General features: G+C 45.9%; 8 protein-coding genes across 8 annotated transcripts; 3 read left to right on the top strand and 5 right to left on the bottom strand.

Moving 5' to 3' along the window:
- Window positions 1-36: 36 nt before the first annotated feature.
- On the bottom strand, window positions 37-1,676 carry PV09_03656 (uncharacterized protein; the record flags this gene model as incomplete). The annotated part of the gene is made up of 2 exons (XM_016356879.1): window positions 37-1,359; window positions 1,410-1,676. 2 exons carry the CDS (start codon window positions 1,674-1,676, stop codon window positions 37-39), a joined length of 1,590 nt encoding a protein of 529 aa, XP_016214968.1.
- Window positions 1,677-2,111: 435 nt separating this feature from the next.
- Window positions 2,112-4,403, top strand: PV09_03655 (uncharacterized protein). The gene is made up of 4 exons (XM_016356878.1): window positions 2,112-2,394; window positions 2,582-3,045; window positions 3,106-3,924; window positions 3,976-4,403. The coding sequence occupies exons 1-4, from the start codon at window positions 2,328-2,330 to the stop codon at window positions 4,300-4,302; spliced, it is 1,677 nt and encodes a 558-aa protein (XP_016214967.1). The 5' UTR covers window positions 2,112-2,327; the 3' UTR covers window positions 4,303-4,403.
- A 2,446-nt stretch (window positions 4,404-6,849) lies between these two features.
- On the top strand, window positions 6,850-8,781 carry PV09_03654 (uncharacterized protein). Its single transcript, XM_016356877.1, has 3 exons — window positions 6,850-6,934; window positions 6,981-7,057; window positions 7,109-8,781. The coding sequence occupies exons 1-3, from the start codon at window positions 6,914-6,916 to the stop codon at window positions 8,604-8,606; spliced, it is 1,596 nt and encodes a 531-aa protein (XP_016214966.1). The 5' UTR covers window positions 6,850-6,913; the 3' UTR covers window positions 8,607-8,781.
- On the bottom strand, window positions 8,566-9,631 carry PV09_03653 (uncharacterized protein). The gene has a single exon (XM_016356876.1). The coding sequence runs from the start codon at window positions 9,545-9,547 to the stop codon at window positions 8,744-8,746; it is 804 nt and encodes a 267-aa protein (XP_016214965.1). The 5' UTR covers window positions 9,548-9,631; the 3' UTR covers window positions 8,566-8,743.
- PV09_03652 (Grx4 family monothiol glutaredoxin) lies at window positions 9,553-10,682 on the top strand. The gene is made up of 3 exons (XM_016356875.1): window positions 9,553-9,768; window positions 9,823-10,099; window positions 10,162-10,682. The coding sequence occupies exons 1-3, from the start codon at window positions 9,742-9,744 to the stop codon at window positions 10,332-10,334; spliced, it is 477 nt and encodes a 158-aa protein (XP_016214964.1). The 5' UTR covers window positions 9,553-9,741; the 3' UTR covers window positions 10,335-10,682.
- Window positions 10,683-11,671: 989 nt separating this feature from the next.
- On the bottom strand, window positions 11,672-13,030 carry PV09_03651 (uncharacterized protein). The gene is made up of 2 exons (XM_016356874.1): window positions 12,182-13,030; window positions 11,672-12,129 (listed from the first exon to the last, which is right to left on the bottom strand). The coding sequence occupies exons 1-2, from the start codon at window positions 12,777-12,779 to the stop codon at window positions 11,978-11,980; spliced, it is 750 nt and encodes a 249-aa protein (XP_016214963.1). The 5' UTR covers window positions 12,780-13,030; the 3' UTR covers window positions 11,672-11,977.
- A 5,184-nt stretch (window positions 13,031-18,214) lies between these two features.
- Window positions 18,215-21,165, bottom strand: PV09_03650 (uncharacterized protein). Its single transcript, XM_016356873.1, has one exon. It carries the CDS (start codon window positions 20,951-20,953, stop codon window positions 18,476-18,478), a length of 2,478 nt encoding a protein of 825 aa, XP_016214962.1. The 5' UTR covers window positions 20,954-21,165; the 3' UTR covers window positions 18,215-18,475.
- A 446-nt stretch (window positions 21,166-21,611) lies between these two features.
- Window positions 21,612-22,940, bottom strand: PV09_03649 (uncharacterized protein; the record flags this gene model as incomplete). The annotated part of the gene is made up of 4 exons (XM_016356872.1): window positions 21,612-22,308; window positions 22,356-22,429; window positions 22,572-22,793; window positions 22,842-22,940. The coding sequence occupies 4 exons, from the start codon at window positions 22,938-22,940 to the stop codon at window positions 21,612-21,614; spliced, it is 1,092 nt and encodes a 363-aa protein (XP_016214961.1).
- Between the last annotated feature and the right edge of the window lie 165 nt (window positions 22,941-23,105).

Here is a 23,105-nt window from a genome sequence, read left to right as displayed (position 1 = left end):
AATACACGTATCTAAACTGTGGGTTCTGTTTTGCTGTCAGCGTGCAGTACTTTTTAAGGCCGCGGCAAGTTGGGGCTGGGAGGGGCGAGGCAGCTGCTGAAGCTTTCTATAGCTTACCTTTCGATCGGTCAAATCATCCTCATAAGCGTGTTCGTAAGCCTCGGCTATACCCGTATCATCTCTCCTATTATTCTCCCATATACAGAAGAATCGATATACAATTGACAAACAGGCCGCAGCGACAGAAGTAGCGATGCAGGCAGTGAAGCCAGGAGCATACTCTGGAGCATCCTTGACTTTGAACAGAAAAGGTCCTACAAAATTTCCGAGGCAGTATCCAACAAAAAGACCAGACGAAGTAACGGATCGTTTCGTGTATCCAGCGGTATTGGCGATCTGCAGGCCCATCATGACGGCGTATGCACCACCAAAAGACGGAAGGAAATATACGGCAAACAGAAGACCTCCTTTTGAAGAACGGGACAGCTTCCAGAGCAGAGCAGAGGCCATGATGGTGCCGCACTCACAAATAAAGATAATGTACGTCCGCGCCTTCGGTATCTTGTACGCAGCAAGAGGGGCCAAGAGTTCGATGGTTCCGCTGACAAAGCCTGCAGGCATTGTGAGAAGCAGAGCGTTGAGACCACTGTATCCAAACCCGCTGATAATTATCGGCGTGAACGAGGAAACAGGACCATTGGCAATCATGAGTAGGAACGCCATGCTAAAGGCAAGCCAAAAGCGCAGGTCCGTTGCCGCATCCCAAACGTGGGCAATCTTAAAGTGAGTGTTCCGCACGCCAGCATTATTAGACTGCAGACGTGCGACTGCAACATAGCGCTCGCGGTCGCTGAATCCCTTTGCACGTATGGGGTCTGGTGGCATTAGGAAGAAGATAATGATGGCCCAAAGGATTGTTAAGGCACCGGCCACCAGATACATGTACTTCCACTGCGCCAGAGAACCGTTGATATGCCCCAAGCCATAGTTGATGAGAGGGGATACGATCGAGACGTAACCGGTGCAGCAATACCAAGCACCCATGCGTAACGCTTGCTCATTCTTCTTGTACCAACCACCTACCACGAGCATGAACATGGGCGATATTCCGGACTCGAGAAAGCCGAGAAAGAAGCGCTGGGCGTAAAGGCCTTTCCAGCTTGAACAGGCTGTTGTGCACATGAGGCAAGCGCCCCACACTACAATGATGGCGGACGCCACACGTTCGATGGGATAGCGTTGAGCCAGCAAAATTGCCGGGTAGGCGCCGCAGATGAATCCCAGGTAAAAGATACTTGCACTCCAGCTGTACCTCATGCCGGTTTCTAGCTCGAGATCTTTGCGTAAACCAAACAGTGCCTGCCAATCATCAGTCCGAGAACGCTAATGTGGCGTTGTGGAACACGCACCGCTTGGCCGAGCATGGCCTTATCGTAGTACTGCAAGCCGTACGTGATGCACAATATCGGCAAGAGCCGACTATCGATCTTACGTCGGAGCTTCTTCTCTTCTTGCTCAGTCCATTCGTGATCTCCACAGAATTGAGCGATAACCTTGAGGGCTTCATCGTTGTGCACAGTGTCAATTGTGGTAGTCTGCTTGAGGGCATTCAGATTCGCAGCAGTGTCCTCCTCAAGACCGACAGCCGCAGCCTTTTCGTCAACATTTGTCGACATAGTGCAAGACAAGCAGATTGGTTCCTGCAATTCGACAAGAACAGGGGAAGGCGAAAGGGTCGAAGCGAGGTGCGAACGAAGCACCCATCGTGCCTGGGCACCAAGCCTTTTAACTCTCCATTTCCCGACACACGATCGGCATTGTCCTCTGGGATAATATCATGTCCTGCGCTGAACAACGTGCCAACGCAGCGAGTCGATCATCCCGTATGCCGGGTCACCATAGCTTCCTTGAAACCTGCTGGAACTAGTGCGGACGAGGCTGAACCGAAAAACTCCGGCCGCTCGCAAATTTGACCCCCGAGGCCTCAAAATTGCGGCGGGGTAGTCCTGTGGATCGTGATTGCGGGGGATCGACACGCATGATACTTGGACAATATGGAATAGCCGACTACAGACGCGAATAAAAGAAGAGGACTTCCTTGAGGCGAACTTGGTGGAGACAAGCAACTGCAGAGCCAAGCCGCGAAAGATTTTCCTTGAGCGTACTTGTGTGAATGATCGATTCGGGGTTGTCGGACTCGGTTTTTGAGAATTTGCCGTTCCTGACTATCCGTTCGTCAAACGCTTAGATAGTCTCAAGTAGAAGCTTGTCTCTGGAGCACCTTGTCGAGCTGTACCTCGCTCAAGGCAAAGTCCGTGTCTGAAAACATGAGGATCATCAAAGCAGACATACAGTACAAAGTCCCACAGATTGATTTATTGACGTTCCTATTCGGTGAGTGCGCAATGTGGTTCAAACAAGTCGTGAGGGGAAGTTCGAAGAGTATTCTAGGTTGCACGAGTACGGTTTGGCCATACTCGTGTAACCGACTAATCTCTAGACACCTCCCTCAGATCTAATCTCCCCTATGACGGGTTATACCATATACTAGCATTATTTGACTGACCAAGCCGTGGAGCAGATTCGGAATATTCGGTCAGTGCAAATAACGCAGTCCTGCACGTCTCAGCTGAGAACAATAATCACACGATCAACAAGGCGCAATTACGCCAGTATGCAGAAGAAGTGGCTCACGGTCTTAGAACGAATTATGGTATTGGCTCGTCAGGTCCATACAAAGATGTAGTGACTGTGTTGTCAAGTGGTCAACCGTTCAGCCCAGCTATTTTTTTCGGGATCATTGCTGCTGGTGGTGTCTCGTCATATGCTAGCCACTCAGCCTCGCCTCAGGAACTAGCGAGACAAATTAAGCAAGGTCTTAGCAAAGTCGTCATTGTCAGCGAAGATCTAAAGGATGTTGCCGTGGAGGCAGCAAGAATTTGCGAGCTTCCTCCGGAAAATGTTCTCGTCTTTGGCTCTGCTCCTCCATGGACGGTAAAATCAGTTGTAGGAGGCATCGCAGTGCGAACCGGTGATGAGGGTGCAGTAAGTCCTCTTCAAGAATTCAAATCATCTTCTTAGATTTCAGCTTACAATCATCCATAGCCAAGATTATCTTTCCGTCGTGTAACTGATCGCAATGAGCTGGAGAACAGTCTAATTATCTTGATATGGTCCAGCGGCACGACGGGAGCGCCAAAAGGAGTTATGCTTTCACATCTCAACGTCGTTACTGAGCTCTACATTCCGATGAAAGATGCTAGAGACTTCGCGGAAGCAAATGCCGATCCTAAAGCCCCCCCGGTTGAGCTAAGAACCATTGCGCATTTGCCAACCGCTCATATTGCAGGTGTTCTTGGGTATCTGAGTGGCCCGGTTCTCACAGGTGCAAAAGTTTTTTGGATGCGGAAGTATGAATGGAAATCTTTCATCGAATACGCAGGAAAATACAAGCCAACAACATTATACACAGTGCCCTCCATTTATTTACGGATTGCAAAATCTCCGGAAGTTACAGATCAGTTCAGCGAAGTTGTGGCAGCAAGCACAGGCGCCGCGAAGATGGACCAGGAACTTCAAAGAGCAGCAAATGCGAAGATGGGTGGCAATCTAACGTTTATCGGGCAGACATGGGGTCTAAGCGAGACAACAGGTGCGATCACTGCGCAGCGCGCTGGCCAGTTCGATGACACAGGCAGCATATCGCCCGTTCTTCCAAACATGCAGTTGCGTCTCGTAGATGACAACGGTAACGATGTCGAGCCTGGTCAGCCTGGAGAGTTGATTTGCAAAGGTGATATTGTCACTAAGGGATACTTCAACAACCCATCTGCTACAGCAGAGGCCTTCCATGATGGCTGGTTCTATACCGGAGATGTTGCAGTTGAAAAGGATGGCAAGTTCTACATTGTAGATCGAAAGAAGGTAAGAGATGCAGTGTTACTAGTAGGTAACGCCAGCTGAAATCAAATTTAGGAAGTGTTCAAGTATAAGGGCCAACAAGTAGCACCCGCTGAATTAGAGGGAATCCTGAATACCCACCCTCACGTCAAAGAATCAGCGGTAGTGGGGGTTCCCGACGCACAAAGTGGCGAGGTTCCGAGAGCATACGTGGTTGCAGATAAGTCGAGTGTGAGTGGCGAGGAGATTGCGACATGGTTGGCTCAGAGAGTAGCGCCGTACAAACAGCTGCGAGGAGGAGTAGTATTTGTAGACGAGCTTCCCAAATCAGCTATTGGTAAGATTTTGCGGCGTGAACTTCGGGATGCAGCAAGGAAGGAGCCCAAAACATCGAAATTATAGTCAGTTGGAGACAATAGATCGACTTTTAACGCACCTGAAATACTGACACTTGAAGACAATATGGGCGAATAACCCTACATAGTCCAATTTTTCGAAATTAGCATGAAACTCAATATGACTGTATGTCCATAGTTATGGTGAAGTTGACCTCAATTCTTCTGCAATCGTTTCGACGACTGACCTAAATTCAATGCTCGCCGTCACATTTCCAACATATTGCCATAAATTGTCCTTCAGCCTAGTTCTTAATCATATATGACGGTTCTGATTCATGTGGAAGTACAAATATGTAATTTCCACTAGAGCTCTACGTTACTTTATTTCGAGAGAATATAGTACGTAACACCCCCTGGGAGGGTAGTTCCTGAGATCTTAATTTCTCTCTGCCAAGTAAAGCCAACAAACTCTACTTTCTTTAAATCTTGTGACACAATACTAAATGACACTTGGTATAATTTAACCCTAGAATATGAGAAGTGGTATCGATTTATCACTTCAGATTCGCCTGTGATCGAGGAGATGGACTGCAATTTTCCTGAAGCATGACAACCATAGAATGATACAGTCATTATTTGAACCAAAATCTAATTTCTACGACAGAGTATGCTAATTGGCTATCTGCTGACTCATTTGGTACAGCTCCGCTTAAATGTTTGATAATATCAACCACCAACAGGAATATACTAAGCATACATTTCAAGAACACATCATACTGAAACTGCATCATACCATATGCAAATTGCAAAACAAGCAATCGTCACTCGAATGATAGACCGTGCAGCCAACATCTGGGGAGACGACGACGTATTCTACCGCTATCGGGACTCTAAAATTGTTTAAACTATTCTTAAATACACTCCTTCTTGCCAAATGACTTGACGTACAACGCAGCAGCCGTATATTCCCTCCTGGAACTCCAATATGCCATGTAACGTGCCTCTGCGGGTTCGGAGCTCGTTCAAAAGGCGTGCACGTCAGCTATTCGCGTTCTCTATCAGTTGGTATATGCTTACTGCATATAGCAAGGCAATTGCTTTGGCATTTTGTTTTGTTAATTTATCATCAACCAGTGGAGATAAAAAGAGCGAAAGTTCTTGAGTAAAGAATCATGGATGTTCCATTTGTCTAGGTCTTAGATTTGCACGTGAACATCGCATATAGGATTGTGTAGCATTGAATAAGAATAAACTGTTAAATGAATGTAGTTTGAGAGGTGTTCAAGATTGCATATCAGTAGTATTCAAAGTTGATGTCGGACTTTGCAATATATGCTTTTTTTTAGTCGGATTGATGATCATAACCAGCAGATTCCAAACTGTGTGGTTTCTGTCAATGATCGTGGCTAACATTGAGTGTATGAACATTGACTATTGAGTCCCGACTGTCGTTTGAATTGATTTTGCAATATGGCAAAACTTGGACTTTTTAAGTATCCAACAAATCAATTTTTAAAGGTGACAAGTCTTGTCACAAGGTTCTTAATCTATTCGGAAAAATCTATGCCTCATAGTTATAAGCAAAGAGTTTGAGTTGTACAGAATTCCTGACGTTTTGTCTTCAAGACCATGGCATGGGATGACGGACTTCGGTAGCATTATTGTTCATACTCAGTATATCTTTAAACTGAATATCTAGGCCGACTAGAACGTTAGGACTAAATTAATAGAATAATCTTGAAATATTCACTAATCCGGAGAGATTCATTTGCTGTATTGAGTCCTATACTGACTGATACTAGAAATTCCCTCCTTATTTCTTAACGAGTGCACCATGCTGAGTGTCTCCAAGCTTTATGCCTTATCGTGAAACAGGACAAAGCTTTCTTTATGGTAATATACATATTTTATTTAACAGCTTCCTTGTTTACATGTGTAGCTATCATTTTGTCATTGAATAGAAATACTTAAGAACTGCACATGAACCTGATTAAAATATCTGATGGCGAAAGTGAGGCAGAGCGCTAGCGCTCTAGATAGCTCAGCATACACAAGAAGCTAAATAGGATGCAAAAAATAACGTGAGTCATAAAGTTTTCCTTTGTGCCATTTTGTGGTTTGTTTAATCTACTTTAATATTAATTATGTATCTAAGGTACGAATAACTTATGCGATATCCCAAGCTTTACATTACTAAGATAACTCAACCTGGCACACCGAGGAAGATTTCCGGTGAACTCAGAAGTTGCTTTCATCTCCGTTTTTCGACACAGTTAGTAGAATTGGCACCTACAAAACACCTTCGTAAACTTGGCATGCCTAATTTTTTGTTGACTTCTCAGAATCCCTTTTCATAAAGCCTCCTTCATTCTTCATCCACCTTCCGTCTCTTCTTGAGTTAGATAGCTCTTCAAAACAACCGCTAAGGTTGCTGATTGATTAAGAAGATATATATCTATTAGACGAGTAAATTCACTCATCAATATACTTAACATGAAATGTCGAGCAAGACAGCAAAGGCGCATAGGGATGAACACGTTAGCTAGAACTTCGGAGTTAACGGAGTTTAAGGTACATCTAACACGCGTCGCTCTTTCGCGTGTGTTTACGTCCTGGCGTCATCTATAACAATGAATCTTCTAGCACCGTGTATTTAGCTTTCGGACAATATTAAAATGACTCTTGCTCCAGAATCTGTAAGTTCTTATGATTCTACAATTGTTCTAAGCTAATAAGTTGCAGTCGCAAGTCTCGCCTTTGCCGACGGATCTGCCCTTTCGCATAGTATCAAAGACAATAGGCAGCGGAGCTTATGCATCGTGCGCATTTCTTCAACTGCAAAAAGAAATCTTTACTAACGATGAGGAAAGGATACGCAAAGCCGTCCCACTCAAGCAGTCAAGCCCAGTTATCGCGATTAAATTCATAAACAAAGAGCACGCTTTCAAGCGTGGCCGGATAAAGCCCAAAAACCTCGAAGATGAAGTCAAACTGCACGCCTATCTTGGAGCACACCGTAACATCATCCAATTTTACGCCCACGGCGCAGATACCTTCTGGGTATGGATCGCTATGGAACTGGCCTCCAATGGCGATTTGTTCGACAAAATTGAGGCTGACGTAGGGGTGGGAGAAGATATTGCACACCTTTACTTCACCCAGCTTATGAGTGCAGTAGGGTATATGCATAGCAAGGGTATCGCACATAGAGATTTGAAGCCTGAGAATATCCTTGTAGGTGAAAATGGGGATTTGAAACTCGCAGACTTCGGGCTCGCCGCCTTATATAAAAAAGGAAATGAAATGCGGCTGTGTAACACCGTGTGCGGATCGCCACCCTATATCGCACCCGAAGTAGTAAACGGTAAGAGAGGGAAGAGATATGATGTTCTCGAGCAAGGGTACGCTCCACACGTAGCGGATCTGTGGAGTTGTGGGGTTATACTATTCACCCTTCTCGTGGGCAACACACCATGGGACGAACCCACGGAGAGGAGTTACGAGTTTAAATTATACTTGGATTCGGGAGGCAAGATGGGGGATGAGCTGTGGGAGCAGCTGCCCAAAGATACGCTGTCCCTGCTTAGGGGGATGATGAAGCTGGAACCTAGTAAGCGATTCACGCTGGAGGAAATACGGAGCCATCCTTGGATGCGAAGAACAAACCCGATTATGGATGCAAGTGGAAGAGCAAAAGATCCCGTCGCTCTTGCGACAAAAATGATGGAAAATTTGAAGGTTAACTTTCAACATTCGACAGCATCTCAGCGACAAACCCAGCGCCGGTCAAGCTCGGAAAATATGGAGATTGACAGCGATAATATGGACCTAGGCCGCAGCATTGCAGCAACACAGCCTGAGACGCCACTGAATGACTTCGCTTTCGAATGGGAGAGGCCAATGAGCCAGCCCGTCTATTCGCGACCCAGCACCCAGCCTTCACATGACATCGCAGAACGTCTGACGGAAGATCCTACGTTATCGCAGTTCACACAAACACCTTCAGTCCCTCTTTCACTTACGCAAATTGCTAAGCGCTTCGGAGACATTGTGCCAGCCACTCCACTGACACAATTCCTTTCTGCTCGGCCCGCTGACCTCCTTATCTCAACAATTATCGATGCTCTCGCAAAACTGCGTGTGCCAGCTTCACCGATTGAGAGCCTTGACGCGGTTCACATTCGCATCAAAACGCGCGACGGTCGAGGCCAAAACCTGAATGGCCAGGTGATTATAAGTCCATGGAGCAGCCAGATCTTCGAGGTGCGATTTGTGAAGCTCAAGGGTGACCCCTTGGAGTGGAGAAGGTTCTTTAAGAACGTATGTGCGTACTGTAAAGACTTCATTATTCGGCCAGATGAGTTGTAGATTTACATTTCTCTTCAGTTATGGAGATCAATAGCGTCCTAACTGTTCTGTTTGAAGAAACAGAACATCCATTCTCACCTGACTAGCAGGCATGAAGCATCTCCTACGTATACAGTATAAACGTGTGGTAAAGTAGATCAAATGTGCTTAGTCAATAGCAGCTCTTCAATTCTCTCGCATATTTTTTCCCAGCTACACATCGCACCACCTCCAATATCTCCGCACGCAAGTTCCTTTTCAATGGGCCTCAATACTTCTACCCAACCGCCATTCATCACATTCCAATCCTTTTCGAGAACTTGCATATGTTGCTGGGTCACAGGATGCACCCACATAGCCGTGTTCATTGCAGGAGCCACTAATATTCTCTTTTTGGCTGACGCGCTTGGATACGTTACATTGTTTCCACCGGCGGTCCTAATTGTGTGCGGAACGTCAAGCATGCCGGTAGTATCCCAGGCACGTATCGTCGACAAAAGCAGGTTGTCACATAACCCGCCAACCATCTTAGCTAGCGAATTTGCACTTAACGGAGCAATAACCATCATATCCGCCCACCTTCTGAGCTCAATATGCAGTATCTTCGCGCCACGAGTCCAAGGTATCTTCCACTCATCTTCGTCTAGATATATACCGTCTATACCATGTATCTGTGCTATGCTCGCCAACGAGGGCTGTTCAGGAGATTGTCCTCGGAGGAATTCTTTTGAGGATTGAGTTAGAATGAGGCGAATGGAGAGCTGGGACGAAGAGAAGCTAGAAATAAGACGTTGAACTATGTTTGCTATTTTTATTGTCGCCACTGAGCCGGACGCGGCAAGGAGAATGTGGAATTTGTTGTCGTTGAGGTATCTCGATGAGTCGAAGGGAACTCCGTTGTCAGCCGGAGTTGTTAAGAGTGCGGCGTCTCCGACCGAAGAGTCAGCTGCTGTATATGACATTTCTAGCGAATTTTTCACTGTCTGGGGCCTAAAGGAGTCAAAATAGGTGTACAAATGGGGGGTATTTGATAGTGTCTGTTGGCAAGCTCCGCAGTGAGAAATACGCCAATTGCATCACCAGAAAAAAAGTGTTCCGACACCTCATCTTCGCGCTATTACAAACTTCACTTTTCATCAATACTGCAATCCACAAAATGATATTGAGACCTTTTTTTCAATCGGTACTAGTACTTAGCTGCGTACCGCGGTGTTAATTGCTAATATCATTATTGTAGGCCTTAAGACAAGCAGCAACGCGGTCTCTGGCCGCTCCTTCGCCCCTTTCAATCCGCCGATCCACACCACTTCAGATCCGATTCCTGTCCCAAGAGACGCGTGCCGCCATAGAGAAAGCCATAGCATCAAGTCCTGTTGTTCTTTTCATGAAGGGGACCCCTGAAATGCCACAATGTGGTTATTCGAGGGCAAGTATCCAGATCCTCGGCGTGCAAGGAGTGGATCCAGAGAAGTTTACCGCATTCAATGTGCTAGAAGATCAGGAGCTGAGACAAGGTAACCTCGTTTCCCGAATTTCACGATAGATTTCATAGGCTTTTCTGATGGTATCATTGCAGGCATCAAGGAGTATTCGGACTGGCCGACCATACCGCAGCTTTATGTGGACAAAGAGTTCATCGGTGGATGTGATATTTTGCTGAGTATGCATCAGGACGGCTCACTGGCGAAACTTTTGCAAGAGAAGGGTGTAGTAGTTCCGGATGAAGAAAGCGGCGAGAACAAAGCTTAAGGTTGTCTTTTGTATACAGTTAAGATACATCTTGCAAGATTTGCCGGAGTATCATCTTTATGGGGGGATTAAAATTCCGTCATTGTAATATTTCTCCACTCTGCCAGAGCGATTGCTTTCGGCAGACGTGTCGTATGAGGACTTCTATCTGATGACGGAAGCCGAAGGCAGCCTTATACTATACTCTTTGGCGACATCATGAGTCGTCCTGATCTGCTATTTGCTGTTCGTATTGAATCTGCATAGTATTTGCAACGAATTTAGCGTTTGTCGTCTATGCGATTCATTATACGAGAATATCATCAACGTGACTCGTCAGAGCTCAAATCAAGCCCCTCGGGAGCAGCTCCACAAAGCTTTCAGGAAGCCTAGAGATGGCAGGATGCCTCAAAAGGCGCATTAGCTTCGGACCCGGCGGGCGAAGAAAAAAAAATGGCCTAAAGCCAAAGACGCTTCTACAGCGCTCACAAAATCAAAAGAAGGCCAACAGAAGTGCTAAGAAGGCCTTTATTTTTCACGTATCACAGCAATGCGATGAATTTAACTTAGAAAACATCCGCGCGCAGAACGGGGAATAACCAAGCTCTCATTTTAACCAGCACTTTTGAGCAAAAGTTCAGATTCATTTCTCTGATTTGTGCATCATCGTTGAGCAAAGAGCTATATACAGCTAGAAGACAGTCGAAGCACCAGAATAAGAAATGACCTTTACGGGACAGCCATAAATTTACGTCACCATCGTATCCGTAGTAAACGCCATATATTTTTTAAGCAAGACGTAGGCCAGAATCGTCTCCTCTCTGATTGGTGACAGGCAAAGCAGTGTTGGCGTAAGGAGATACAAAACTACATCGTACAGTCGCGGATTTGGGAACGCGGAAGCGACACCATTACAGGCCATTGGAATCAATGGGACTCGCAAAAGTGCGAGAAATTTTCAAGGTTCGGACCATATAGGCATCAACCGAATATAGGTACGTAATGCTACCAAAATGAAATTTACCAGCATGAGGCCATGTTCATTTTCATGCAAACACCTTTTCTTAAATACGCCATGCGCGATTGGCGTAACTGCTTGCGTTAGTGCTAGTGGCGACAGTGAGCGGCAGCCCCCGACGGATCCCGCCTTGTCGTCCAGTTTGTCCAGGGCTTCCCAGCTTCAAATGTGCGCATTACTCACGGCTGTAACGTAGTAGGTGCATAAAGATTCATGACGGACGTCGTTTGCACTCGTAAGGGACTCCTTGATGTTGATCCCTGAGTTTACCGTTCGCCTTTGATAATCAGCTCGATGCGATGCAAAATTCAGCTTGTCCGTACAGATAACGCTCTGCATCCGAACAGCTTTGTGATGGCTACTATGTCTAAGCTTGGACGACACGCGTTTAAATTGGGCAACTTGCCCTCAGCGAATCAAGCACTATGCGCCATGGAATCAGAGCTGACAATGCAACATCGACTTCCATTCTAAATTAGCACCTGTCAATGCATACTGTTATACTTTTTGACCACTTGTGTCGACATAGAGTGGATGAGACGCCACCTACGCCAATGTGTAAGGTCTACCTGTAGACGAAGTGTAGAATGTTGTGCATAATTTTACATCGCCGTATTTTGCTAGATTCCGCTCATTGTTTCCAACGCTAACTTCCTTTCGTTGCCTTCTTGCCAATGTTCCAACCCCAACTTCTAAGTACCTTAACTACCTTGGGAAGGGTTGCAGCAGTCAGGGGCACTCTAATGAAAATGAATGATTTGTGAATGGCATAAGCAAGCGCGAGCTGGGTCCAGATAGCTAGGTTTTGTCAGGGTATTTCTACCACACTGTACATGATAGGAGTACTTACTGGCCTTTGAATCTGCCTCAAGGTCTTCGGTGGACGACGAGTGAGAGCCTGAGACAACATGACCTTCCCTTTTTTCGGCTTCATTTTGTTCTTCAACATCTTTGGATGCGCCTCCAGTGTCTTTCATCAAGCCAGGGAAAGGTATTCCAATGATGGCTTTGATGGAGTCAATCACTGCGTGCTCCCACTGACCTATGCGCTCCGTGCCTAGGGCACGCACTGCTAAAAAACAGAATGGAAAGTCTAAAGCAGACAATGCGAAATACCACCCTACGGCAGCCCACCCATATTCGCGGCTCAGTTGCTTGAGCCGTTGTGAAACTGAAGGCGCAGGTTCAGGGCTTCCCAGGTGCGGCGTCGGGTTAGGAGACGGCATATTACTGCTATGCCTCCAGTTTCCAATTGGCTTATTTTTCGGTCGCCAGGGCAGCCTGCTCCATCTCTTGTTGATATGCGTTGTTTGTTCGCGGAGGCATGCTCCTTGTGACGAGGGGGCTGTTGTATAGAACTTCAAGTGGCTTCTGACGTGTGGTTTGTTTGCGAACCGTCTGTACGAGGGTACGATTTGCCGACTGAGCAAGTGAGCAGTATTCATCATGAAGAAAAAGAATGTGGGCTTCAAAACTCAATATCAACTGAGCATCATTCAAAGCGATCGCCTGGAGCTTGTAGGTATGCTTTGTCTGCCAACAAACTGTAATCGTTTCCTCTAATCCTCTTTCGATCACGAAGATGAAACCCGATCACGTGTGATTTTGCTTATGTCATCAGATGGATTTTGTCAGCTCAACGCCCAACTGACTCAAATGCGCGAAATATTCGATGGGCTAAGCTATGCCCTGTACTCCCGGTATGCTCAAGGAGCGTCTCCGTGAATGTAGTCAAAATATGCCCTCGTACGTGACTTTTGTACGGCGAAATTTGGAATCAAAGATATTATGAAGCGGGAGTTGACAGACCCGACTGAATGGAACTATTTGGGAGAAGATCGAGAATTTCCTATTCGAGCTTAAGCCCAACTTTATGTTGCTGACGAATCAGTGTCCACTATCAAAGTCTGCTATTGAGCCAGAAACGGATAGTGAAGTTTGCGATACATTGCGTTTTATATTGTGTCTTGTCTCTGTACTATTCTGGTATGTTGACCGTCCTGAAGTCATCGATCAATGCCCTAGAAAGCCCTAAAGCACGTGAAGTTTAGGGTACATTAACGTTGAATCCATCCAAACATACCCGCTTGCATCGGCTACTAAGGACTTAAATTTTTAGTAGAAGTTCAAGTAGGAACAATATCTCATTCAGAGATGTGAAGAGAGCCATCTTATCCGAAGAGAAACGGTCTCCTTGAAGCTAACGCAGCAGTTGTCAAGCACAACTCCTGGTATTAACAGAAAAGCAAACCGACTGGACAGGTTGCTATTCAACCGTCTCAAACGATGGAAGTCAGCTCTGTGAACTGAAATGGCAATATTCTTCAGATATAGGACATGACATCTCTACGCGAGCTTGACTGGAGCTCAACTGTCCTCGGGGCCTGCGTCTCCTATTGGCTGTTGGTCTCCAAAGAAAGCATCAAACTCCCGTCGAAACGCAGCGTCGCCACGTTTTTTTTTTTGGCGATGCGAGTGATACACATCCCAGCTTCCACCTCGAACTCCTCATTCACATTTTCGATCTCGCCGAGCGGGGGAACCTCATCTGCAGGCCATCCCTGAGAGACGGTCCAGGTGACTATTTCATCACAGGCCAGCAAACATACTCCCTCACTCACGGGACGAGTCAGGGCCTCTCGTTAACTTCCACTTATTATGACATCTCACCGCTGTCCGAACGTCTAAGCCATTACCGATAGTGGCGGACTACCCTGTAAACTTTTTTCATGAACCCGTCTCGCTTAATCCCCCTGGCCGCTGCTAGGCCCTCCGCTGTGCTTAGCAGGGGCCAGCCTCCTGGTATCCTACACAAACTTGCCTTGCATTGTGAGCAGTCTCCAGAGTCAAATACGTTTGAGATCTGTGCGAATAAACCGTCACTTGGCTAGCATATTCGGTGCTTGAGCAGCAGACAATTTCTGCACCATATTTTTGCAGTTCCGGAGACATCATTTCGCAGCGCATTCATTCAAGCTAGATATGATTGACGAAACATAGTTTACAAACGCTTCTGCTTTGTTTTCCAGCGATTGTGGGGCGCCGAACAACTTTAGCCAGCACAACCGAATGAGCAGCAAATAATACGTAGACGCTCTCGGCCACCACCTGAACAAGGCTTTGTACCAGGTCCTGAACCCCAAACCTGCATACGTGGACCTGGCTGGACGATCAACTGTCCACCGAGGAATACAGGCATTAATTATCTGTTTGTTTTCATGCACTTCTATTATCGGGAGAGACTGACAAGGTTGTACACGTGAGTAAGCCCAAGTACGATCTTTGTCGAAATCGAAAATCATTTCTCTCCATTTCGTTTCTGTTTATATGTATCATTAGCACACCAGGAGCAATATTCTCGTCAGCTTATGGACCAAGCCCTAGGTTTAAACAAACAATATCGTCGTTCTCTTCTTCAACTTTCTTAAAGACAGTTATGGGCGGCAACGAGACTAATGGGTACTGGACAATCCAGCGCGCGCTGGACATTGCGAGGAATAGTGAGGGATACATCGATCCGACCATTCATCAATACTTAGAACGTGCATTGCAAGATGTGTGGATGAGATTGCATCAAGCTCCAGATACGTATCTTTTCTCGAAGGACGAATTTGCTTTATTCAATTATTATCGAAACCGATTTGCGTCTTCCGACGTTGCTCAAAGAGCCATTCGACGCTTCTGGGATAATTACCAAGGCGACTACTCTGAGTTTCGACAGTCTTCCGCCTCTGTTCACTCCAATGGAGTCAATGAAGCGCACTGAAACAATTCAGCAAGCAAGGTCGAGCCCTGCTAATGCCTCGAGGTGAATTTGTCTGCTTGACATCGAACGCCTGATGCTGATAAAGATCATTACCTAGATTAATCTGAATAGGTCGCCACGTTTAAAAACCCACTTCTTGTTTGTTTACATCGAGTATGAGCATTATCAAGGCTTTCGACTTAGTCCTCATCTTTGCCGACCCGAACAGTCCATTACTAGATTGCACAACCTGTCGTTATTGATATAAGAGGGACGCAATATGCTCAAATTTGTCGTTCGTTCTGTGCCAGAAATTTTTGCAGACGATCATTCAACGTCATGTACTATACTCAGAATTTCGTTCATACTATTCGCTTCTGCTGGACTCGGAAGCAAGAGTGGTTCAATGTCTGATGAGGTTTTGTGAGACGATAGAGCATTTACCAGAGGACAAATTTTCGCCAAATCGAGTCAGCTGGGATGCCTAGAGTTCGATTTCAGCATATGCTATGCCGGCGTGCGTTCAGATACTTATGCACCATTTGTTTGGCAATAGCTTTTGGAAATCTTTGTTGGACAATATAGTCCTCCGAGCTGTACCTTCGACCGTGCTGCTTTGAATTTGACTGGAAAGGCGTGGTCGTCAATTCGACAGATTTTCTATCTTCTACTTAGGCGACCTAGAGATTTGGTGCTCATCAACACTGGAGCCCACAGCGTCCACTGGCGTTAATAAAAGTTGGTGCACCGCATCTTCGCCTGTAGAAGCAACCTCAAATTATAATCTTCGACTTAAGTAATATGATCAACGTCGTCTACAGCTCTTCATTAAATGCTATTTTGACAGCGATTTTTTCAAAGGGCTGTCAGACTAATGGACTCTCCACGGCGGAGGTAGTCATCCCAGCCTCTCGGCATCGTCATTGCAGACTTCGAGCGCGTTTATGGTCCCAGACACACGAGTTATCAATATTTACCATACCAGTAGATGCTAAGCGATCAAATTTTCGATTTCAACATGTGACCAAAATGGCGGTAGAATCCTGAGGGGGCAACGGGCCTGTATCGGGAACGTAATGCGATACCGTTGCTTGGTCATATCGCCATTGAGTGAAATCCAGGTCCATATCGACGTACAATTCGCTAGCGTATCATCGCCGTTCCCTGTCATCTTCACTAAATGCGTACTGTCCAGTAAGTATTCCTTTTGAACAATGCACGATATAGAAACTAATATGAATAGGCTTCTGGCTCCATCTCATCAATTTTGATGCCTTTGACCTACGGGAAGTGAAATTGACGTGACTCGATGGCCACCTGTACTCTGATAACCAGAGCGTTTCGTATGAGGTCCAAGTGCTTGGCTTATCGGATGATTGATCAGGCAACGTTGTCTTAACTAACGTAGACGTCTATTTGTTGGTGTTCGGCAAGTCATTTTTGCGTGTTAATAATGCCGGTCTCACAGCTTTAAGAATGTCTCCCTTATGTCTCCGGTAGTGATCCAGATTCCTTCGCCACGTCAAATGTCAGCAGCAATAGGATTACTACTCTAGACTATGAGATAATGACAAAAAGTTATATCAAGGTTATGAGCTTCGTCACAACATCTGAGCGAAGAAGTACTAGTCTCTTCATTACAGTCATTGAAGCACAGTGACATCACTCATTTCGTTGCAGACGGGCACTATCAATCCTATAAAATGGTCATCCGGGGGAAGAATCTATCATCTCATGGATATTTTCGCAATTTTAAGCATCCCTTGGTTGTTATAAATGCCGTCACCGAGCATCTCGATAATAGCACCATATCTGTTGATGGAACAGTTGATCGGAATCAAATGGAACATTTTAAGCACTGCAGCCTTCCCATCTCCGTTGGATACCTTCATTGGTGTATGGATACTTAATGACTGGAACATCAATACTATATCTGAGGGTGCTTCAACGGTCGACACAGCTCAACAGCAAATCCCAGTACGAACAGGTGGTCTGCAACTTTGCTCGAGGCATATCTTGGCTCCGAACAAATCGATCGTTGCCAGCACCAAGTTCGGTTTCGTAGCGCCTGTAAGTAACTAAGGTGCCAAGTCTTTCCATTCAGTTCAATTACAGAGGCCCAACATTACGACAATATCTATGATCATCAATTTTCCGGATGGCCATTTCATTTACAGACAGGTCAACGAGTTGTTCTGGATTGTTTAGTTTTATTACATACGTCTTTGATCGGGAAAGAAAAAGGTAACGAACCCATAATCTTGTTTTGATCTTTTGCAAAAGCATCGACCGTATATGTCTCTTCCCAGTCTCTCAATTTGATTTGCAGATCCTTCAGCGCTTCATGTGTGACTTAAATTGCTGTTTCGTGGTGAAAAATATTGAAAAATAATTCTTCGAGATAACTCCAGACGACACATTTCCAAAGGAAGACAGTTCACACTTCACATCCACTGCTGAAGCAATATTTCACATGTCGAATTATAACGCACACCTGGGTTGATGACATAAAGTTCCAGGTACTTGACTCATGCGGTGCTTGAATGAAAATGCTCTCGTTCTCCCCACTCGTCAGAATATCGTTGCAAAAGCAATCACCTTATCGCTGACTTAGGCTAATCAAGTGAGGCTGCGTCGTTTATTTGTGACTAGATAACCTTATCTCTACATACTTACATTATTAAGATGCATCTAAAAACCTTTAGGCAAATTTAATACGTAATTAGCTGGACGGCCGTCATAACAATTTGAGTATTATTGGACAGCACAGTCTTGACCAACATCTACGCATTGATTATTGTTTTGTACTAATATCGTCTCATAACTTGTTTAATGAATCCTTAGAAGGGGAACAAGGTAGTTTGTGGCATTAGCATTCCCTCTTCCAAATCATTGCGCTTAAACTTCTTGATATCGTCGACAGCGTGTGTTGGTGGGACAGTTTCAAGGACTGGCTGAATGTTGTATTCATATCACAAGTTGGCGCCAAAATCGAAACCACAGTCCTACGCCAACTACTAATATGCCAATTCACGTCGACTTTGTTAAAACTGGGTATAAAAAGGTCAACTGCTCTTACTTTTAGGTCGGTGCTTACCTGCAATGAATGAGACAAGCTAGTGAGATCCTAAGCGAGTGCTTCACATGGCTACATCACATTAAGATGGTCAATTGAACCCAGTCTCAGCATTCCATATAGCATACATCTGAAATTACTTGGGTTTAAAGCGCTTGATTTGTCAAATACTCTAATTCTTGAGCTGAACGTCCTGATTTGTTAGCTAGGGCATGAGCATACTCTGCTATGGTGCAAGCACCAATTCCGTGACGCACAAAACTACGGTTCAAACAATTCCATGATAGAACGCCTTCGTGCAATAAAAAAGCTATAAAACGACATCAGCCTTCATCACCGATGACCTTCTCGACGCGAAGATCGACGTGCTTCACTGGATGCAGCATCATGGCAGGAAGGCACATCCGGCCCTCTCCAAGGACTTCTTCCTGCTCTCCGCCATCATTGTCTACCTTCAATCCCAGCCACCTCTTCCAAAGATTTGGTGCAAATCCAGCATCATAATACCAAGTCGTACCCCTGAAATTATGCTGTCTTTCATCGCTGAAGACTGACAGTCGCGCCCCTCCTGCTGCGCCATTGCGACCACCATTGAAAATGCTAGCAAGATAAGATGTTGGCCATCGGCGGTCAATGAAGACGGGATGAGGAGCATAGACGGCTTTGAAACCATGATGTAAGCACGTGGATGCCGGGTACATTTCCGAGAACATGCTCTTGCGACCAAAAAGTGTGTCTACATGCATCTGCAAAAGCAATTTTTTGCTATATCGCCCGAAGGTATTAATCGCAACGCGACGAGGCGGGAGGCCGTGTTCTTTGTTGTAACCTGTTACGTCCTGGGCGAGTATCCAGTTCGTCCCTTCAGGATCAAAAATAGGGTTAAAGAGAATAAGATCTGCTTCTTCACCCACCCCCCATTCATGCTTGTCCTCCTTCTCGGAGGTGGGCGGCTTGGGATCGTTTGTCGTATCGAGCTGGTCATCTATGGGCGGCTCTGGTCCCCATATCGGCTTCTCGGGTTTAGATGGCTCGAGCTCAGCTTTTACTTCCTCTGGAACAGAAGGATTGATCTGTAAAGGTGCATACATATTGGCTTTCGAGGCAGTTCCATGCTCTGTTTGCACGCGAACCATATGGGAGAAGTCCTCCCATGAGCCGTGCTCGCTGGGAATGTAAAAACGTGCGTCCCGTTCCCACAAACCTTTTCGTGGTTGTTGTGCTGACCATTGCGAGATACGATCGAAAAGGTGATACCAATGTCCCGTGTAACGCATGTCCATTTCTAGCTGCCAGTAAAAGTCGTATTCCGGATGCTGCTTTGCGAAGTACTGCAGAGGTTGAAAAGTACTGCGATATACGCCATGCACTTTTAGATTCCGATAGTTCGTTTCTTCTAGCCCACCATAAATGAGCTCCATCTGCCGTTCGCTCCACAGAGTCCCCATCCCTTTGAATTCAGCAGGGAGTGCATCATCAAGAACCTGTTGGTATGTCGCGTCATCAGCCCATATCTGTTTATTGTTGTCCTTGACGTGAACGAGGAAGTGGACGCTATATTCGCCGCCAGATGCAAGCGAAAGTTCTGCAACGAGAGAGCGCAAGTAAAACAGATCCTCATTATCATATTCGTAACCGGTCCAAGTCCGGATAACGACAGCCGTGCGCGGGAGAGTACGGTTTTTCGCAAAGGGAGGAGTTTCCTCTGCAAGTATGTTCTTCCTATGGTCCTCTTTCTGCGGCTCCTCGTCCTCCGGCCCTCCAATTCCCATTGTCTGGTAAAAATTAGCACGTTGAGTCGAAGGCAAAGGCTCAAAACGATGCTTGTTGGCAGCCTCGCAGCGTTTAATTGCTTGGGCCCATTTGACCTTGCTGTAATCAACGTAGTCATCCTTCGCCCATATGGCTTCGATGCCTTCGCGATCGCCATCCATGCCCGTACCAGTTCCTCCCATTTTCTTGCTGTAGCCGAACCCATACGGGCCTAATCGACCGTACCTATCGAAGCATACATCGTCTCGAAGGCCTAGCAGAGCGTATGATCCCATTACAGGTTCCGGCATACCCGATGGCACACCAGGGTACACCTGAAGATCCGGGGGACGAATGCCTTTCTCCTCATCTAGGAAGCACGGCACTATTTTGCTCCTCTTCTGCCCAAAAGGATCAAATGTCAAACTTGGCACGATCGTTCCACGTGCCTTCTCTGAATTTTGATGCTGATGCCCACTTTCTTGGAGCGCGCCTTTCGACTCGCTTCCAGCTGATTGAGGATACTCAGGACTATTCTCCGATTTGGCAACCAACGTTCGTATTCCTCCATGATATCTTTTCAAGAATGGAAATGCCTCCCATGCAGGTGGCGGAGGAGCAGGTTTGTGCTCTAGGCTCTCCACAATCTTTATGCTCGACCAATGCGATCTTGCTAAGCTTGTGATAAACAGTATAAGAATAGCAAGAAGGCCGAATGAAAAGAGCCTTGATGACCAGCGCGGGGGAAGTGTATAACAGGTCAATCTCATTGGCATCCGTGGGTAGGATCGGGCATAGTCTGATCTAGCTTTTGGTCGTCGTACGGGGGAGCTTCGAAGCATTGGTTCGAATGCTTGCGACGTGTTTCGCGAAGACATTGTGGAGGATGTGCGTGGGGAGCCTGAAGCTTCCGACTCAGACAGGGAAATCCTGCGCTTCTCGATATCAATATTGTCGACATCGTCCGAGTAACTGCTCAATTGTGATGCATATGAAGTTATGCGTTGCTTTGCGACCCTGAGTGGGTTAAGAGCAGTGTTGGTGAGCATATCACTATGCTATGCTGGGTATTTTTGCATATTAACCAAGACACGGTCGAAGAACTTGACTTTGTTTATGCTGCGTGGTAAAAAGCAGTAACAGTGAAAGAGCACAGTGTATAGAAAAACAACAGTTTTGAAGGCAAGAAAAGGTGGTCAATAGTATCAAACTGAAAACGTATTTGTATTGTAAGTAAGGTCAGTTGCGGATTGATGAGAGGAGGCGGTTTCGATAACGATCCCCCTTGTAGTACGTCCCTCTCCGCAGTCGTGAATAAGACAGGGTAAAGCATTACCAGGGGCAACGCCCCACTGTGGATAAGTTCAACTCCTCACTTTGGTACCTGTCGACCATTTATCTTCGACGCCTTGAACCTCACGTCTTGGATCAAAAAAAGGTGTTCAGAAGAAGCCTGTTGACATACTGTAACAAGGCGAGTTCAAAAGCTCTCTAGGAGATTGCTAAGGATGAAGTCTTTATTGAGTTCTACGACTTTGATTCCAACAAAGAATCATAATGAATGTACAACCAAATATGATGCTACAGAATTATCCCATCCGCTCTTTGACGCGAAAGACACTAGATTTGCTTCTGGAATAGTGAATCAACGAGGTGTCTATTGGACGACGTAAGGTATGCTGTTCAGTCAACACCAATGTCATTCGTTCATAATCGCGAGTCACCCCCATTTCTGTATCGTCGAAGCGAAAGTTGAACCGTTTCCCACGCATCAGCAGCATATTTTTTTCTATTCTTCAGGTATTCCCCTGCTCCAGCATTGCTTACTTGCCTTCTGGCATACCGTGCCGCAATGCCTTGCATATTCACTGATGTCTTGAACGCGTAGAATGCCCGCCCCCATGCAAGATCTCGCTCCACATTGTATCCCGAGAAGTCCCTGTACCATGAAATACATTGTTCCAATGTTGGCAAGCCAGGTGTAGCACCTGGTGCAAACTCGGGGGTACGCATCATACTGTCAGCCGAGAATGGGTTCAAAATTGTCGACACATCAGACAAAGGATGTCCAATTGTGGCAAGCTCCCAATCGAGAACCCCGATAACTCGTGGTTCCGTGGGGTGAAATACCAGGTTATCCAACTTGAAGTCGCCATGTACGATGCTGGTACGGTCTTCTGGTTGATCTTCACGTAGCATTGAAATCATTTCATCAACATGAGGAATGGGACCAACCGGTTCCTTAGTCTCAACATCGAGAACAGTAGCCTGTTGCAATGCGACCGCCGAAAATGTCTTCAATTGTCGATTGTAATAGCCAAATTGCTTGCCAAAAGTAGCGAGACCGACAGATTCATAGTCGACCTTGTGGAGCTTTGCGAGGATTTGTATGGCTGATCGCCACCTAAGACCAATCAGCCACCTGCTAAAACAGAAAGGATAAATCCATACATTTCAAATCTGTCATCCGGGGCAGTATTAGGTAAATGATTAGCAAGACCAACTCTACCTTCAATGAACTCCATCTAAAACGTTGTCAGGTCATCCACTCCTGTATAATTCATATTTAAGCTGGCTGCCATGAAGAGAAGCATCTAATCAATGCCTAGGGATTATTTCAAAGGCGGCTTTACGCATGTCTTGGGCTGCGGAAATTCATCTACATACAATATAGAATGCTGTTCCCAACACGGACGTATCTTCGCAGAGGCAATACGTCGTTGGCACAGGAACTTCCGTATACTTGAGTGCTTCCAAGATCCTAAACTCCCGTTCAATTTGGTGGGCGCTTTTGTTGAATGAAGCTCCAGGTGGCTTCTTGCGCATAACAAACCTAGCACCGTTGGCATCGGTAAGCTGGTATGTCGGGTTGGAGAAGCCGAAACGAAACTAATGAAATTTAGCATTGAGCACTGTGTTCTGTCCCACTCTCCTTACTTGTTCAATTTGCAACGGCGGTTGAATGTGTGGAACATGTTGTATGATATATGTCTCTAGCGAAGGAATATCAATCGGTTGCCTTACTGGACCTGCCATCGCTGGACTTAAAGCAATTCAACTGCATTCTAAAACTTTAGAAGTCGTCAGAGCATTGTATTGTTTTCCAAATTGTACTCTCCCTTCTTAAGAGCCTAGATCAAATGACCGAGAATCTCCACAGCTTTGTTCAGCGCGGGGTCATGTTTCCGAGGATGTCATTCC

Source organism: Verruconis gallopava (genome assembly GCF_000836295.1).
Source record: "Verruconis gallopava strain CBS 43764 unplaced genomic scaffold supercont1.10, whole genome shotgun sequence".
NCBI classification, from domain to species: Eukaryota; Fungi; Ascomycota; class Dothideomycetes; order Venturiales; family Sympoventuriaceae; genus Verruconis; species Verruconis gallopava.
Note: the sequence above shows the minus strand (reverse complement) of the source record. Positions and strands in the feature narration are given on the sequence as shown.